This window comes from Bos javanicus, chromosome 14, assembly GCF_032452875.1.
Source record: "Bos javanicus breed banteng chromosome 14, ARS-OSU_banteng_1.0, whole genome shotgun sequence".
NCBI classification, from domain to species: Eukaryota; Metazoa; Chordata; class Mammalia; order Artiodactyla; family Bovidae; genus Bos; species Bos javanicus.
Window position 1 is genome coordinate 40,341,272 of NC_083881.1, and position 18,242 is coordinate 40,359,513.

The following is an 18,242-nucleotide window of genomic DNA, read 5'->3' on the forward strand; positions in this document are numbered from 1 at the left end:
CTTGTACTTCAAACCCTTTCCCACCACAGAACCCAATCTGTGATAGGTTTCACCACTGGCTCACAAGATGACTGTCTCGGTACCCTGGAACATGCGGCAGGGTCTGACTATCCAGTGATGGGCAGAAGAGCTATAGGCTCTGACCTCATGGGGGGATATCACTTAGCGGGGGCAGCAGATATTAAATTTAAAAATATATATTTTGTACTAAGTGCCATGAGGGTCTATAGAAAGTATCCGCCCGCATCCATAATACTGACAACTGTTAGCATGCGTGTTGTGTTTTCATGTTAAAATTATGACAATGTGGGCACCTGCTCAGAAACTGCTATCAAAATCACACTGTAAAAAAATTGTTGGTAGAACAAAATCTTGTTGACCTTATTTCATCCTTTCAAATCCGCAATCTAAGATGACCATTCAGTTGCTAACGTACTTGCCAGACTAGATCACTGGTAAAATTAGGGGCCGGTGTAGACCTCCAGGATAGAGGCAAACGGAGACTGGTCAAGATCACTTCTCCCCCGCCCAGTGGCCACCATGCTCCTAACTAGCCCCTGTGGTCACATGCTTCCTGTCCTGTATTAGGTTCCTGGGGTGTTTGTGATGGAGCATCATCCAGCTGAGGGACTGGGAACAGTATTTCTCCATCATGGTTTAGGAATGTGCACACAATTTCAGGCTGACCAGACTGTGGGCTCCTGGTGCCAGACTACTAGGCGAGAAGCTCTTTGGCCAGTGGGATCAGGAAGCTGGTATGATGGAAGTCTTGAGCCTCTGGTGGCTGTCATTAGCTCTGAGAATGAAGCAGACAGAACCCCTTAAAAGCTGGCTTCAGAGAAAAGCTTACAATTACAATCGGGACATTGGGACTGAAGGTTTCAAACAACAGGTCTTACTCTTGTTATTGTATAATTTTCTGGTGTCATTTCTGAAAATAAATGTACAATCAGCCCAGAGTCTCCATAATCTTTTATTTTTAGTCTCACTCTTTCCAGGAAGTGGCAGAATGAAGGCACATTCTTAGTGGTCATTTGTTAAAAAAAAAAAAAAACCACCAAAAACTGTCCATTGTTCTTGACGTTAAAAATTAAACACAATGATTAAAAAAAAATAGCATGTTACCATTTATATCACATATTTAGGATCATGTGGTTTCCAGTGCGAGTAGAATGTAGTTGTGCCTGGGAAGGAACAGAAGGCAGTGGCTGAGAAGCACGTGTCCTCATAAAACATATCTAAGTAGTACACTCAGGATGACTCATGCTAAGGATTTAGACAGAATACAGTTCTTCTAGGAGGAACAACTTTAGTTTCTAAGGGACACTCACTTCTGCCATCTCAATGCCCGATTTCAAGGGTTGCAGGCTATGGACTTCTGTGCCACACTTAGGACAAGTGAAGGACATGTCAAATAAGAAGCTACTCTTCACGCAGTAGTAACAAAAGACATGCTCGCAGCCAATGGTATGAGGCATGGTGGGCCACTCCCCACACAGAGAACACTGTCTGCCACTGGTTGCCAGCGTGCTGTCGCTGCCTGGGGCTCCGGTCAGTGGGACACACCATGAAGAGAGCTTGGCTCTCAACTTCTGGACGTTGATTAGTGGGAGGAGAAAAATTAGAAACTCGGCAAAGCCGTGCCAGAGGAGTTCCCTATTCATATACTCAAAGCCCACTTCTCGGACACTTTGGGGCTTGTGAAAGACAGAATGGATGCCCAGGAGACGTTCGGTCAAAGTTGCAAACTTGCCCCTTTGGAGGAAGATCAAGAAATTAATCAACCCGCCTAACTTCAGAAGTCCGACCACCAGATTCATGCACTGCTTGGCTTTCCTGAAGGATGCGATGCGACGGTTCCGAAACAAATCGTAGCATCGTTCTTCTAACCACTTGCCACCAATCGTACAGACAGCGTACCAGAGCTTCTGATTTCTGCTTGGTGGCTGGTAGCTCAGGTTTGGGGAAAGATCATTCTGGTACTGAATATTCAACACTGACTGTCCCACTGTGGCATTTTTAGAGTAGATGGTGAATCTCCACAAGAAAAGCCACAAGAATGCTTTCACCTCTGGTTCAAAGCGGGCTAACAGCCCTGGCTTAAATCCATGGAAGCACTGAGTAAACTGGGACCAAACGAGCTGCTCCAGGGCCTTGTTTAGTTCAAGTGCATCCAACTGGCTGATTCTTAGCACTCTGTTCGTCCGCTCTGCGTTCTCATCTCCGGAAGCCATGCCTTCTCTGAAGGTCTCTAGGAAGAAGTACAATCAGAAACCATCACTGACGGAGCAGTTTCTCAGAGCTACCTAAAATGCTGTCTCCTGGGCTACAATCCTCATTTTGCCCCAAAACTTAACTCCCTCCCCGCCAACACAAAAAGAAAACATCATCGAACAGTCCCAATCTTGTACTGTCTTCCCAACTTAGAGCTGGAAAACTGTGACACACAGGTGACAATGGAGAGAGACAGGAATCCTGTGAAACCCTTGCCTCGCGCTAGCCAAGAGCTGTAGGGAAGGAAACGGGTCAGGACAGAGTCGCCCCTCTTTTTTTATCCGTTCATGACCCTGTCCCCTCTCAGCCTTTTCTCATTCTGGCTGCTCTGAGCTCCCCACTGGATGACGTCTACTGTTCGTCTTCCCTTTTGCCTCCTTCAGTGCCTGTCCCACACTGCGGTACTTTGAAAACACAAGCCTTCCCAAGTGGACCCCTAAGGCTGCTTTCCTCATGCTTCACCCTCTAGTTATAAAGTGCTCCCTTCTCTTGTTCACTACTGGACATTTGTTGTCTTTCCCTTCACCTGGAACAATCTGCTCCCATTCTCTAACTGGAAAACTCACATTGCCTGGAAACCTCATAGACAGAGGAGTCTGGTGGGCCATAGTCCATGGGGTTGCAAAAGAGGCGGAAGTGACTTAGTGACTAAACAACTAAGTTTTTAAGTACTAGCTTAGGGACCACTTCTTCTAATTTAGTTGCCTCTCTAGCTGTTTCTTTAGCTCTCTGTCCTTCCTCTTTCATGATTTTATGTCCCTACTGTATATAAACTACTTTGCAATTGTCGATTTCCTCCACTGGATGATAAACCCTGTAGCAAAGACTGAGTCTTTTTACAGTTGATTCTAAGCAAATAGCCCAGTTCTTGGTTTAGAGAATGCTTCCCACAAATTCAAGATGAGTGGAACAAGAAACAGGATGAAAGTCTGGAGTGGGTGAGTGGTAGAAAATACAAATTCCTACCCAATAACCTTTCAAACGATTTTGAGTTACCACATCTTGACTGCTGATCGCCACATCTTTCAACATATTTTTGTTGCTCACCAGCTTTTCCCCAAGCAATGTGTCAGAAGCCTGTGATAAAATGGGAGAACACAGTCCCAACCCTTGTGGAGATCATAATCAAGTGACTGGGAAGAGGGAGGAAGCAAGAGTGTACTGCTGCTGCTGCTGCTAAGTCACTTCAGTCATGTCCGACTCTGTGCGACCCCATAGACGGCAGCCCACTAGGCTCCTCTGTCCCTGGGATTCTCCAGGCAAGAACACTGGAGTGGGTTGCCATTTCCTTCTCCAATGCATGAAAGGGAAAAGTGAAAGTAAAGTCGCTAAGTCTTGCCTGACTCTTAGCGACCCCATGGACTGCAGCCTACCAGGCTCCTCCTCCATCCATGGGATTTTCCAGGCAAGAGGACTGGAGTGGGTTGCCATTGCCTTCTCCGAGTGTACTGCAGAAAATAATAAATAGGCAATTACAAGATGTGAAAGGTGATGTGCAAGGGGAACGTAAGAACATCGTGCTTACAACTAGAAGGTCCAAGAAGGCTTCACGGAAGAGGCAAGATCTTCTGAAGGTAGCCAGTGTCAGGAAGGATCGGCAGTGTCAGGAGGGTAAATATAGGTAAGAAAACCACTCCTACAGAGGGAACAGTGGGTGCTGAGGATGGGAGGAGCCAGGACAAAAGATCAGGCTGGAAAGGTAAGACTGATGGTAAAAGCTGACTTTGAGGAGGCTACATTTTATCAAGAAGGTAATGGGGAGACACCACATAGCTGTAAGGAAAGAACTGATCAACTCTGCATTTTAAACAGCGTGTTCTAGCCACATGGAGAATGGATTAGAGGCTGAAAGACTGGAGGCAGAGAGACCAATTAAGATGATTGTTAACATGATTTAGTGAGAAACTAATGATGGTCTAAATTAGAAGGGTATCAGTGGGGATGGAGAAAAATAGGTACCTTTGAAAGCTTTGAGGTGGAAGGATGGACACGACTCAGTGAGAAGTAAGCCAAGAATAACTGACTTGAGTAATGGTGTGGATGGTAGTTCAATTCTCTGAAATAGGAAACATATGCAGAGATATAGGTTTGAAGGGAAAGATAATAAATCTGGGCAGTTTTAGAGAGCTGAGGCTCCTATGAGACAGCTAGGTGGAAAAGCTCAGTAGGAAGTTCTGAGGATATATGGGAGAGATATTTGGGGAGGAGATTTTGTGTGAGCCCCTCCGATGGGACTGATCTATTTTAAATCTACTTGATCTATTTAAATGCTAAGATCAGGAAGACAGTCGTCTAAAGATAGGTCAGTCCTGCCCATTCACAGCACATCCAACTTTCTTTGTACAATATAATCTTATTCCCCTGGTTTCCTTCTCCAGTCACTGTAGCGTTTCATGGGTCATGATCACTGCCATCACCAACCTTTGACCTTTCAAAGCTTTCTCTGCTGGGGTCTGTGTATCACAGTCCTGTTGTCTCTCTGTGCTTGTAGTCTAGTGGCCTTCACACCTGAGCATTAATCACCATCACATGCAGGACTTGTTAGACTGTGCCCCTCAGTTCCAGAGTTTCTGATGTCCTCTGGAATGGGCACCAATAATTTGCATTTCTAGCAAGTTCCCTGGTGATGTTGCGAATGACTGGGCTCGTCCATTTCCGGGCAAAACTCACGACTTTGTGGGCACACCTGTCACCCACCCAGCTCAATGCTGCATGCCAGTCCTCCTGCCTTTTTTGCTTGGTTTTCGTCCACAGATCTGCAGAGGCTCTTACAGATCTCACCCTGATTCAGTTTTCTCTTTCTGCTACTATGTAGTCCCTGTGAGACTGAGACCACTCACAGATTTCACAAAGTCTATGAGCATCAACGTATCCTAGCTCTTCAGGTGCTCAGGATGCAAATGAAGACGCCAACCTGGGTCTGCACAAAGGAAGCAGGCCAATCGATGGACAAGTCAGGCAGCAGCAGAATTACATGGTACTGTAAGATTCTTAGACACTGCATAAAGTTTCAGAACTATCTCAACAGAGAAAGACTTTCAATCTTTATGTAAAAAAAATCATTAGTGATTATTTTTCACATTTTATGCAATTTAAAATCTTCTTTAAGTGTCATTTATGTAATTAAATAAAGGTCCATATAGTCAAAGCTATGTCTTTGCTGCTGCTGCTGCTGCTAAGTCACTTCAGTCGTGTCTGACTCTGTGCGACCCCATAGACGGCAGCCCACCAGGCTCCCCCGTCCCTGGGATTCTCCAGGCAAGAACACTGGAGTGGGTTGCCATTTCCTTCTCCAATGCAGGAAAGTGAAAAGTCAAAGTGAAGTCACTTAGTCGTGTCCGACTCTTCAGGACTCCATAGACTGCAGCCTACCAGGCTCCTCTGTCCATGGGATTTTCATGTTTTTACCAATAGTCATATACAGATGTGAGAGCTGGATCATAATAAAGGCTGAGCACCAAAGAACTGACACTTTTTGAACTGTGGTGCTGGAGAAGACTCCTGAGAGTCCCCGAAACAGCAAGGAGATCAAACCAGTTAATTCTAAAGGAAATCAACCCAGAATATTCATCAGAAGGACTGATGCTGAAGCTGAAGCTGAAGCTCCAATACTTTGGCCACCTGATGCAAAGAGCCAACTCACTGAAAGAGACCCTGATGTATTTAAGAAACATAATTAAGAAAAAAAGAAAAAAAAAAACACAACTAAAACAGTATTTAAAAAAACCTCATAGGCAAATCAAAATCTGTAAAATTATTTGTTCAGATTTACCAAATCATCTCTTACTTCACTGACCCCAGGATAAAGTACAGACTTCTTAGATTCTAGCCCAATTCTGTGTCCTTCTTTTTAACCATATAACCAGTTATTCACTGAAGAGTTTATTTTACTTCTAAAAGACTTTCTTGTTGTGGACAATTTTTTAAAGTCTTTATTGAGTTCGTTACATTATTGCTTCTGTTTTATGTTCTGGTTGTTTTTTTTTTTTTTTGGCTGAGAGGCCTGTGGGATCTTAGCTTCGTGACCAGGGATGGAACTGCACTCCCTGGGCTGGATGACGGCAAAGGTTTAACCACTAGACGACCAGGAAAAACCAAAGAAATTTTAACTGACTCTCTTTTGGTCCTGCCTCTATGCCTTTTCTCACGTACTTGGAACACTTACCTTCTCTACCATCTCCTCCTGCCACCCTCAAGTACACTGCAATCCTATTTCAACATTCTGCTTCACAATTCTCTCCCCAATTCCCACTGTCACTATTTTTAACTATCACAGCAACTGTCTGTGCCATGTGCTTAAGTCCTCACTCTAGTTGTCTGAATACACCTTTCCCTAACTTAACCATAAACTAGTCAAGGGAAACTACCTCATAGCTGCTTCTCAAGGTACCTGCCATCCACAGAGACTGATACCTAACTCACTTTTCCTCATGCAAAATTCTATAATCATTCAGGATAGGTGAAATTATGGTATATACAATTCCTCTACTGTGAGTCTGGACAACTCGTCATGTTTCCCAGGTTTTGTATCCTGTGGTCAACAAGACAAAGGAAGTTCTCTTATTTGTCAAAGTACTCTTGAAAAGCTCAGGCTGTACTGGACATCAACTTCAACACTTCAGCCTTCTCCCGTCACCCCATCCCTGCCCCCAGTACTGAACCGGATGGATTGGTAATTTTTTTCAGTTGCGTGCTCAGTTTCTGAGTAGTGTTCAACTCTTTGTGAGCCCACAGATTCCCATCAGGCTCTTCTGTGGAATTTTCCAGGCAAGAATACTAGAGTGGGCTGCCGTTTCCTTCTTCGTTTCAGTTGCGTAGCAGATGAAATTTATGGCATGTGTTAAGGGCGCCAGTTGTGCCAACTTATGTATCTTCAGATGTTAGAGTCACAATCAGTTCTTGGTAATCTTTACAGAACTTACTGCAAAGATGCGCCAGCTGTAGTAGTTGCTCAGTAAAGGTCTGTTGAACTCATATGTGGTGGAGTGAGTAGTTTGGTAGTGAATCAATGTTCAGATTGAACACTGCTGATAAACTGGAGTCTGAGGGCAGCTCTCTCTTCTCAGGTTCCTTACTTGTATACAGAAGAAACTGGTCAGAGAGACTGGCTTCTGACAGGAGTCACTAATCTCAAATCCCTCATTTCTGGAGGAATCATACTTAAGTACAGTTAGTAAAGACAGGAATTTTAAATGGCTGCCAGGAAGGAAGACTTAACACACTCTCTAACCAATCCAATATTTAACAATCCTTATCATCAGAAAATTCTCTTATACCTTCTGTTACAGTTTAACTTTTTTTTTTTCCTTCCTCTTCTTCACCCCAGGCCTGGCTTCGGTGAAGATTAAGAACAGTTGGGCCTGATCTCTCTACAGAAGACTCTTTACTAGAGCAAAAGACTATTATTAAACTGTTCTTCCAGGAGAATAATTTGTTTCTTTTGTTTTGTTTTGTTTTAGGTTTCAGTATCCAACATGTTAGTCATTTCTGTGACTTCTTTTCATTGTAAACACAGAACAGGCATTGTCTATTACCCATCACAGTGTGTTAAAGTAGGAGCATAGCCTTCCTACTGCCCTGTCATCCTGTTCAGGCGACTGGGACAGAGTAGAAAGACTAGGTTTAAAATCAGATAGACTCGGGCTCCAGCTCCAGCTTGGTCTCTTGGCTGCTAAGTCATCTCAAAAAAATCATTAGCAGTAGATTCTTCTAAGAGTTGGAAATGAATGGCTACCTGGCTACCTCAAGATGTTGCTGCGATTAAAGCAGACAATGTTGTGTAAGTGGTTTGGAAACAGGCAGGCAGTACATTATTGCTACTTTGGCTAGGGATGAGCTTTAGAAGAAAAAGACTCGGCTGATTTTGCCAAATCTCATTTCAAAAGACTGAAATCTTCATTATTACTCATCTAATGCCTCAAGCTGGGCTGGAAGAAGCACAAGCTGGAATCAAGATTGCCGGGAGAAATATCAGTAACCTCAGATATGCAGATGACACCGCCCTTAGGGCAGAAAGTGAAGAACTAAAAAGCCTCTTGATGAAAGTGAAAGTGGAGAGTGAAAAAGTTGGCTTAAAGCTCAACATTCAGAAAACGAAGATCATCGCATCCGGTCCCATCACTTCATGGGAAATAGATGGGGAAACAGTGTCAGACTTTATTTTTCTGGGCTCCAAAATCACTGAAGATGGTGATTGCAACCATGAAATTAAAAGACGCTTACTCCTTGGAAGGAAAGTTATGACCAACCTAGACAACGTATTAAAAAGCAGAGACATTACTTTGCCAACAAAGGTCCGTTTAGTCAAGGCTATGGTTTTTCCAGTGGTCATGTATGGATGTGAGAGTTGGACTGTGAAGAAAGCTGCGAGCCAAAGAATTGATGCTTTTGAACTGTGGTGTTGGAGAAGACTCTTGAGAGTCCCTTGGACTGCAAGGAGATCCAACCAGTCCATTCTAGAGGAGATCAGTCCTGGGTGTTCTTTGGAAGCAATGATGCTGAAGCTGAAACTCCAGTACTTTGGCCACCTCATGCGAAGAGCTGACTCATTGGAAAAGACTCTGATGCTGGGAGGGATTGGGGGCAGGAGGAGAAGGGGAAGACAGAGGATGAGATGGCTGGATGGCATCATCGACTCAATGGACGTGAGTTTGGGTGAACTCCGGGAGCTGGTGATGGACAGGGAGGCCTGGCGTGCTGCAATTCATGGGGTTGCAGAGTCGGACACGACTGAGCGACTGAACTGAACTGAATGCCTCAACCAACCTGTGGTAAAAGGATTCCCACCCCCGTCCCTCCAGGAAATACTGCTACACCATTAAAATATAAATTCTGGCAGTTACACAGTGAACATTATGTCACTGTGAGGTGGGCATGTGTGGGGGTCAGATGGGAAGGGGCAGAAATGTGGTCCACTGGAACTCATGCATCATATCAGAGGAGATGCTGGGGTGGGCATCCTGAGAGCATGGGGGGATCCCAGAGTGACCTGCTCTCTCGGCTGTCTCACCTCCATCCACATGGCTCTGCCTGTTTATCCGGAAGCAAAGAAACCTCTCCAGAATGCACACTGAGAGCATCTAACTCGAGTGTGCTTCACCAAACAGGGCCTGGTACAGGCAGTCTGAGAAAAGCATCCAACCTTGGTTTACCATCAACATGCTCCGTTCAGTTCCTCCTCCTCTCCCCTCCTCTTTCTAGCAGGTACAGTTATTCTAGGATATTGGGCTTTAGAGAAGGGCACTGCTCAGGAGTAGAAGAAACTGATGAGATCGAGTAACTACAAGTTTAATTCATCTGATTATGGAACTTCTTCCCTCCACTGCTGGACAATAATATTTGGCTGAAGTAGGTGTAGGACACAGAAAAAAATGCCATAAGTGCCTTTAGATCACATAAAGTTATTCTCAATCTAATGGAAGAAGATTGGTTTTCAGTGAATTCTAAATCTGACAGATTGCTACTCAATTTAATATTTACTGAGTGCCCACAAAATGCCTGGCATTCTCTTACATTTCAGGGGTTCAATCCAAATAGTTAACTCTTAGTTAACTTCCTTTTAGTAAGGCATTTCTAAAGAAATAGGACTTTACAATAATCAAGACTAGCCACTGATCTGTGAAGAAAAGAATGGATCTCAAAATACGAAAACACTATGAAGGATCACAAAACTCCCTGGGGCAGAAAAGAGAAAACTTGGATTTAATACCATACAAAGTGCAGAAATATGCAAGCACTGACCCCAGCCATGGTCCACCTGGGAAACATGGGGAGATGGGTTTCAACGGGAGCTGCATCCTTATGAATCCCCACTAACATGGTTGCACTTGTTCGGAAGTAAAGAAAGAAGTTGTCTGCTATGACCAGAGCAGAATGGCTTGGCAGGAGAGACTGGCTGAAGAGTTGCTGCCGCTGCTTTAACCCCCTGCAAAAAAGACTCTGTTTTAAGGAAATTGGTTTTGTAGCCATGAGTAATCACTGAACAGAAGGGACTTAACAGGACATAAATTTTAAAAGATTAACCTGATTGCAGAGTTTAAGAAAAGGAAAACTGCAATTCTGAAGGACCAGTTCCAGCAGTTGGCCCCCAACCTTTCTGGCACAAAGGACCAGTTATGCAGAAGAGCTTTTCCACGGATGGGAGTGGGGATGGTTCAGAGGGCAATGCAAGTGATGGGGAAGGATGAGGAGCAGCGGCAGATGCAGCCTCACTGTTCACCCCTCTGCTCACCTCCTGCTGTGCGGCTGGGTTCCTAACAGGCCGCAGACTGGTACCAGTTGGTGGCCCAGGGGTTGGGGACTCCTGAGTCACACGACTCCTGTGACCATTCAAGGACCTTAACTGAGGTGTTGATTAATAACGTTCTGAACAAGTCTTAGTAAGTTGACCTGCTTCACTGACAACTATGAAAATTAGAAAGATTACAGTATCCTCATGTTTTTGAATCAAAAATCTCCAACTCTTCTGGAAACCAGTGCTTTCCTGACTCTGCTACACTTATTGCTATCCAAGGCCTACTACTGGTCGGTCTACTTCTACTTTCAAAAATTTAAATATTAAAAATTGTATTATTATTGGTTCTTGTAGGTTGGTATTTAGTTTCACAAAAGCAGCTCAAACGTAAATGGTTTAAAAAAATACAAACTAATTTTTTTTTTAAAAGTTGGGATTGTTTTGAATTGAAACAAATACCATCAGATTTAATTCAAATTGATTTTTCCAGAAACACAAAATCAGGTGATGCTTTTTCCTGCTCTGCAATGATATCTCCTTCTTTTAATGCACAACCCTATCAATCTCTCCCTGTCCATCCCCCGTTTCCCTGACTATACTAAGATTCTGAAAAGCTAACCCAGGGAAAACATTTATGGCCATGCAAAAAGACTTATAAAAACAATTAAAAGTAAAATTGGCACTAAATAACTTCACGTTCAGTGAAGGATACTACTATGTTAAGGACATGTGAAGAAGATGCTTAAGGCAAAATCAAGACCAGATAAAAAGTATAGCATCTACGAGGGTTACTGTGATTAACTTGTCACATAAATATGTTTAAGACAAAATGATTGAGCACTATAAAACTATTAAAAAGGTCTCCTGCTGACATTTTATCACTAGACATGTCACACTGCTTTTCTTTCACAGGGAAAAAACAACTGAAAATTCGTTTACTGAGAGCAGCGATATATAACCTTATCCCTTAAATAACTCATGCTTTCCTTTTAAGCTTTTCATTCCCCAAATAAAACTTTGTCATCTATATTGCATTCCAAAACGAAGGACTTTTTATCTCAGTACAGTGGGAAGAATTTCTCAGGACGTCTTCCAGCGCTTTTATTGAGTATTGTACAAATTATGAATGAATATATTTTATTTAAAAACATGTTATTGACAGAAATCTATCAATAATAATGTGGGTATTGTCAAGGGCCTGTCAATATTAATGTAATTATGATTAAGGGCATAACATGGATTTTTAGCTATAATACCAAGTAACATCTCCGGCATTACTGCTATCAATAAACACATTATTATTGACCTGTTTCAAGATGCTCAGTACTAGATGTATTACCATTAGGCATGTTTGTCAATGCATACTGCTGACAAAAATTCTACATTTAAATTTACAGTCTTTGCAAACTTTGTCAGCAGAAACATGTGATTCCCAAGCAATCGCTAACGTTTCAAATCCATCCACACACTCTCTGCCAGGCTATTCTTTTCCAGACCCACAATCATCGACTGATTTTCAGTACAACAATGTTGCTGCCACACGGTCTTAAGGGTTCTGGTGATATAAATGGATGGGACCATTTCTGCCTTTTAGTTGTGTCTTTTTTTAATCTTAAGTGGCATTTCACATTAGGAGGTTATACGAATAAAGTTCTACAACCTGAGATCTTAAGCTTTGAACCTCTACCCTACTATTTTATTTCCTTTGTGTAGTCAGATAGATTTACTGTCCATTGTATTGGAATCAATACTAATAAATGGGACATGCATCAAAGAGAGATTTTAACAGGACGTTGATTCCCAGAACGCACTGCAAAGATGAGCAAAAGAGGAAAAAACCTATGGCGGGGACCCATTAGACCCTTGTGACCTCTGGCACTGTGAACAGGCCTAGAAATCAACAACTGTAAGTTCAAATCCCACTTCTGCCATAGCCTTGCTAAGTGACATGTCACTGCTGTTTCGTTCATCTCGTTCATCAAATATAAACGAAGTCCTGATAGCTTATAGGTATCTGATGATATAAACCCCAACTGTGCTCATTTGGCGGAGAAGGCAATGGCACCCGACTCTGGTACTCTTTCCTGGAAAATCCCATGGGCGGAGGAGCCTGGTAGGCTGCAGTCCATAGGGTCGCTACAAGTCGGACACGACTGAGCGACTTCACTTTCACTTTTCACTTTCATGCATTGGAGAAGGAAATGGCAACCCACCCCAGGGTTCTTGCCTGGAGAATCCCAGGGACGGCGGAGCCTGTTGGGCTGCCGTCTATGGCGTCGCACAGAGTCAAACACGACTGAAGAGACTTAGCAGCAGCAGCAGCAGTGGGTATATAACAGAATGTCTCTACAATGTATCTTAAGGATACACTTCCAAATAGCACATATTTTTCAAACACATGAACAACAGTAAGTTATTCTTTTTATTTGGAGAGAATTGGGAATTCAACTCAAAGACTAAAATCTCCACCACTATAATCAGTCTTACACAATTGAGCACCTTACCTATTTCACTTACGATATATTTACTCAGGTATCTAGAAGTAACACAAACTTTTTTTTTTTTAAACCTGGGGACGGAATCTCCCGTTACTTTGGCCTTTCTTCACAAATACATTTTAAGCATGGCACTCATCCTCTCAGAAAACTGATACTTCTGAGTCTTTGAGGGAGAAAGCACACTGTGGAAACAAAGAGCAAATGTCTGAGTGAACACAGGGCAGGAGACTTAAGCTGGTTCCGATTAGTTCTATATTCTGGTTCACCAACAGGCTGTGTGACTCTGGGCAAGTCATTTGACTACACTATACTCTTCAGCAGTTAAAAAAAAGTCTTATAAAAAGTCTACCTCTCTAGAATCATCATGGGAATTATTTTAGAAAACCCTGGAAGAGAAGATAAAAAGTAAAAGTACAGTCATTTCCAACTGTAGTAAGGGTTAATGTCAAACATGAGTAAGGAAAAGGCTAAAGAAAGTAGAGACATCAGAACAGTAGCACCCATGAGACAGACTCAATCCTCACAGAAAAAATACAGCGAAGCCTGACGGAAGACAAACCCAAACGATTTGGGAGTTTACAACTGTAGTAAACCTATACTACTTACTTCCTGGATATGGAGTGCTAATAAGCGACCACTACAGCTAAGTACCCTTTGCAAAAAAATCAAATATTAAATTATTTAATCCTTACAATGTTATGAAAGAGGTTCTTCTGGTATTTTGTTTTAAAGCAAGGAAATTGAAGCACAGGGAGATGACTTGCGTGAAATAACACAAGGAGGAATGGTGGGGCCATGCTCTACACCAGCCTCCTCTATGGACAGGTGACGGCAGACCTCAAAGATGAACATAAACCCCTTAGGATGTCACTGCAGGACATGCAGATGGGGCTGTTTAAGAGACTAAGTACGAAGTGATGAAGAGCACCAGTATGAACTTCAGCAAAAACTGCAATCCAAGGATGAACAAACAAAAGACATGGGAAACTTAAGAGAGCGACTAGACCTTCAAGTACTCTATAAATTTGGAGAAAGGTTTTAGGATCTAACTGCCTAAGAAGACAACTCTAAATGACTTCAAGATTATTGGAACACAGGTTTAATTGCACATTTTATGGAACACGAGAGAATATGAAAACAGCCACAAGGGAACAGAGGTATCAGCAACGGAAGAGGAGAAAGTACCACGGGATACATACTCTGAAGAAGGCACTAGATGTTTTCTTTACAGTTTCATGACACAGTCAATGTTATGTCCACTTTAAGAAGTCAAAAATTAAGAGGGGTCTGATAACGTGCTTAAGGTCAAGCTGGCGATTTAGTAAATGCTAGAAAAATGGTGGAACATACAAAAGGAAGTCAGTATAGATATTTGCTAAGCTTGGATCAAATTCAACATCACAGAACTCAAAACAAAATTTTTTCTCTCAAGATAATTCTGAAGACCAGACTGCCAGTCAAGCTCTCAGGACTGTAGATGGGAGAAGAAATTCAAGGAAGCTGGTAAAGTTTCCCACATTGCCTGGAATTCACCTTACCTACTTTCCCTGCCTTTCCATGTGGTCAGAGAACCATGTGAAGAAACTGAATGTCAAAAATTAACCAAAGGAATATGGGGGTGAGAAAAGGAGGTGCAAACAAATATTATGAACACACGTAATATGGGAAGTAAAGGCAATGCTAACTCACATGACCCTGGAAAGGAACGGTGTGCACAATCAAAATGGAATTACTCTAGAGCTCTTTTTTTTTTTTTTTTAAGGTTTTAATAGTTAAAAAGAAAGAAAAGATAATTTGGATGAAATTTTATCTCATGTTATTGACAAACAGGTAAAAAAGAAGAGCTCTGCAAAAAAAAAAAAAAAAAAGGAAAATAGATAAAAAGCAATCTAGAAAAGGGCATTTTGATTCCAGAGATGAGAAAAGATGTGAGAAATTTAGAGTACACAATGGGAAGGCCTCTTGGGTGGCTCAAGTGGTAGAGAATCCACCTGCCAATGCAGGAGATGATCCCTGGGTTGAGAAGATCCCCTGGAGGAGGAAATAACAACCCACTCCAGTATTCTTGCCTGGAGAATCCCACAGAGGAGCCTGAAGGACCACAGCCCATGGGGTTGCAGGGAGTTGAGCACGACTTAGCAACTGAACACACACACACAGGGAAGGACAGAGGGTGCTAAACACCCTCTTCCCTGCTCCCACGTGCAGAAATTAGTGCCAGGATGACAGATGTGGGGCAAGTAGGACAGTCAGGGCTTTTCTCCTGAGGTTTCTTCCACATTCCAAAGGAACTGAAGAGGACCATGGAATGTGTGAAAATGCTGTCATTTCACAGCAAAGAGAAAAGAGAACGTCCAATGTGCTTCTAGGTTGTTCAACTCAGATAATAAAGTGAAGAAAGAGGCCAGTGACTCAGAGCAGAACTTCTGTCCATGAATAAAGACTGCTTTGTCTTGTGCTACAGGAACCAGAGCACGGTGGCGTGCAAAAGGCGAAGAAACTAAAAATTTACTTTATGCTTTAGGGAAAACGTGAGGCTAGGACTTGGAACTTTACTAGTAAAATGATGTTAGGTAAAACTGCTAACATCTTTAAGGTTCAACTGCCAAAAATGGAAAATATCTGCCCTCCCTATTGCAAAGACTGCTATGAGCTTCAAAAACAAGCAAAAATTAAAAAGTAGGGGGAAAAGAGAAAAAGACTAACTGTGATCAAAAACAAAGTATTAAACTTAAAATCTGTATACAACCACAAAGGTTTGTGACTTTTGGTAATGAATTAACTGTGCACATATGCATTTTATTGTTTAAAAACCTGTAACAAATGAATGCAAGTTGAATACAAATGAACAATTAATTTACAAAACAAAATTATAAGGCTAGTAGGAAATATATTAAGTAGTCTAAGATACAAATTTAATTTTCTTAACAGGACTACTGTTTTTCAAGCAGAACAAAAAAGAATAAGCTGTTTTTGTAAAATACTGCTGAGGGTCAGCTTGCTTTGTCTCTCCTCTGCATGACTCCAGGGCACTTCTACAAGAATTCTTCCACAGAACAGTTTTAAAACCACAGACTGAGTGCTCCTCCTAATTTCTAAAAATGAGGAGAATAAGGCCAAGAGGCAGAGCTGGTCAGGAGTAGAAACTCAACTCTCTTGATTCAGTCTAGCATGTTCTTTGCTGTGTCCTCTTCTGTTTTTTTCCCCCATTTCTAAGAAAAATAAAATAAGAGGTTCTTTTTCACTTGTATTGTCAATAAAGAATTCCTAACTCCACTCTTTCTTTTCTTCCAAATCTCCTTCTGACTCAAGACTATTCAACTTTAATGTTTCTGGATACAAGAAATGGATAATATGGGCAAGATGAGGGAGAAGATACAGTGATAAGAAAGAGTCGGTCATCCTGAAATATTCTGCCAAGGCTTAACTAAAGGTAAATCATTAGGGGAAGGCGTTCAGACTGTAAACTGGTGTGGATGGAACCTCAGCCTACCTATAATTTCTACTGTTCAGATATAGTGTTCCAGGGACATCACAGAATAACAATACCATTAGATGTGAACAGTCTACAACTTAGTCTCATTCTGTGAACAGCCCGTTCACTAAATGTAGTATTTTCGAAAAATGGGACCTAAAGATAATAAGTAAACAGTGAGTTTTAAGACCTCACAAGAAAAATGACTTTTATATTCTATTTGTCAGGTATCAATGTTAAATGTAACTCACTCATTGTAAGTTATTATCTAAGAAAGTTCTCAGTAGTTTTTTCTCCCCAAGAAAATTAAAATTGCTTTTAAGTTTATAGGCTTTTAAAAATATTGGAAACTTAAGCCTACTCAACTTTTTGGTACCAAACAGAGCTATACACGAACCATCAGATATTAAGAAAAGTTTGGACCCTCAGTAATTCTTAAGCCGTTCGAAAGGGTTAAATCTCACCACCACCAAGTGACAGGAAACGATTTCCAAGTATGTTCTAGAAAATTACTTCCCAGAACGCAAAGGAAGCTCAAATCTAGCTGTCCTTTTTTTTTCTAAGAATGCCATCCTAAGACTATTTTTAGGCGTTTAGGTTTGCTCCACTGCCTTTCCCAAAATCAGACTCTGCCTCTTCCAGGAAGACAGGAAGCCAATTAAACAGGGAAACAAGCAAAGGGCGACAATTACAAGGTCGTGAAACTCCACGCCCTCCCAGTTGTAAGCAAGACCGCAGGTCCACACTCCGACTCTCTCGGGCGACACTGACCTTAGGAGTCTGCGAAACGCCCCGCTCCGAGTAACTGTTTCTGAAACACCTCTGGGAAGCTTGGCTTTTCCAAGCCGAACCTGCGGTCCACAAGCTTCCGGAACTCGTGGGTTTGCGGAGTGACGCAGAACCCGGAAGTGCCTAGGAAAAAAAAAAAGTGGAACTAAACCAACGAGAACCACGCTTTAACGCTCAGCGAAACGCCGAACTCCGACGAGCCGAAGGGCCGAAGAGCCGACGAGCCGAAGGGCCGAAGAGGACACCCGCGCGCTGATTGGTCTGCTGGCCGTGGGGGAAATCCGCATCTGATTGGCAGGAAAGGCGCGAACCCGGCAGCCCGGGTCCTGGGGCCGCGCGTGGGGAGGCCACCGGGTCAAGGGGCCGCGGGGAAGCCAGGGCTCTGGAGGGCCGGGCTTTCCCTGCCTTCGGACAACGGCAGCCGGCCTCTGAACGAGTGCCGCCGAGTGGCGGCGGGGTGCCTCCGCGTCTTGGGGGCTCTTCGCTCGCCAGGTTGGAGGGCCCACTGCGAGATGGCCGGGTGGGGATGGGAGCCTCCGGCTGCAGCTGCAGCATCCGGGCTGGGGCAGTTTTTGCAGCGCGTGGCTGCCGTGGCGGGAGGGGCGAATGGCTGGCTGGCCTCTGCGGACTCAGGGAGGCAGGTGGCCTTCAAAGCCTCGGCCCGGGAGGCCTTGCCCTACGAATTGGACCCTTTCTCGCTCGCAGAAATCAGAGCCTTGAGCTCCCTGCCGCGGGGTCGGTGTGAATCATCCCAGACCTTTAGAAACGCGGACAGTAGGGTCCCCCAGCCCTGGGGAGCTGAGGCAGGATTTCTAGTACTAAGGGCCCGAGGGAAGGTATTTTTTGAGCATTGATCAGGCAATTATGTGTAGCCGGCGTTGAGAATCGCCTCTGCCTATAATAAAGGGATGGCCTTATCTGTCTGGCTTGTTTGCTCAAAGGTTTGAATGAAGTCAGTGGGTACAAGCTCTCT

General features: G+C 43.2%; 1 protein-coding gene across 5 annotated transcripts; it reads right to left on the reverse strand.

The window, feature by feature from the left end:
- Positions 1-960: 960 nt before the first annotated feature.
- PEX2 (peroxisomal biogenesis factor 2) lies at positions 961-17,457 on the reverse strand. 5 transcript variants are annotated; one of them, XM_061439047.1, is made up of 3 exons: positions 17,252-17,436; positions 4,234-4,330; positions 961-2,251 (listed from the first exon to the last, which is right to left on the reverse strand). In XM_061439047.1, the coding sequence occupies exon 3, from the start codon at positions 2,232-2,234 to the stop codon at positions 1,317-1,319; it is 918 nt and encodes a 305-aa protein (XP_061295031.1). In that variant the 5' UTR covers positions 2,235-2,251; positions 4,234-4,330; positions 17,252-17,436; the 3' UTR covers positions 961-1,316. The 5 variants fall into 5 exon arrangements, 4 of the variants coding, with proteins under 4 accessions (XP_061295031.1, XP_061295029.1, XP_061295028.1 ...); XM_061439045.1 differs by lacking the exon at positions 4,234-4,330; XM_061439044.1 differs by lacking the exons at positions 4,234-4,330; positions 17,252-17,436 and adding an exon at positions 3,249-3,351.
- Positions 17,458-18,242: the final 785 nt, after the last annotated feature.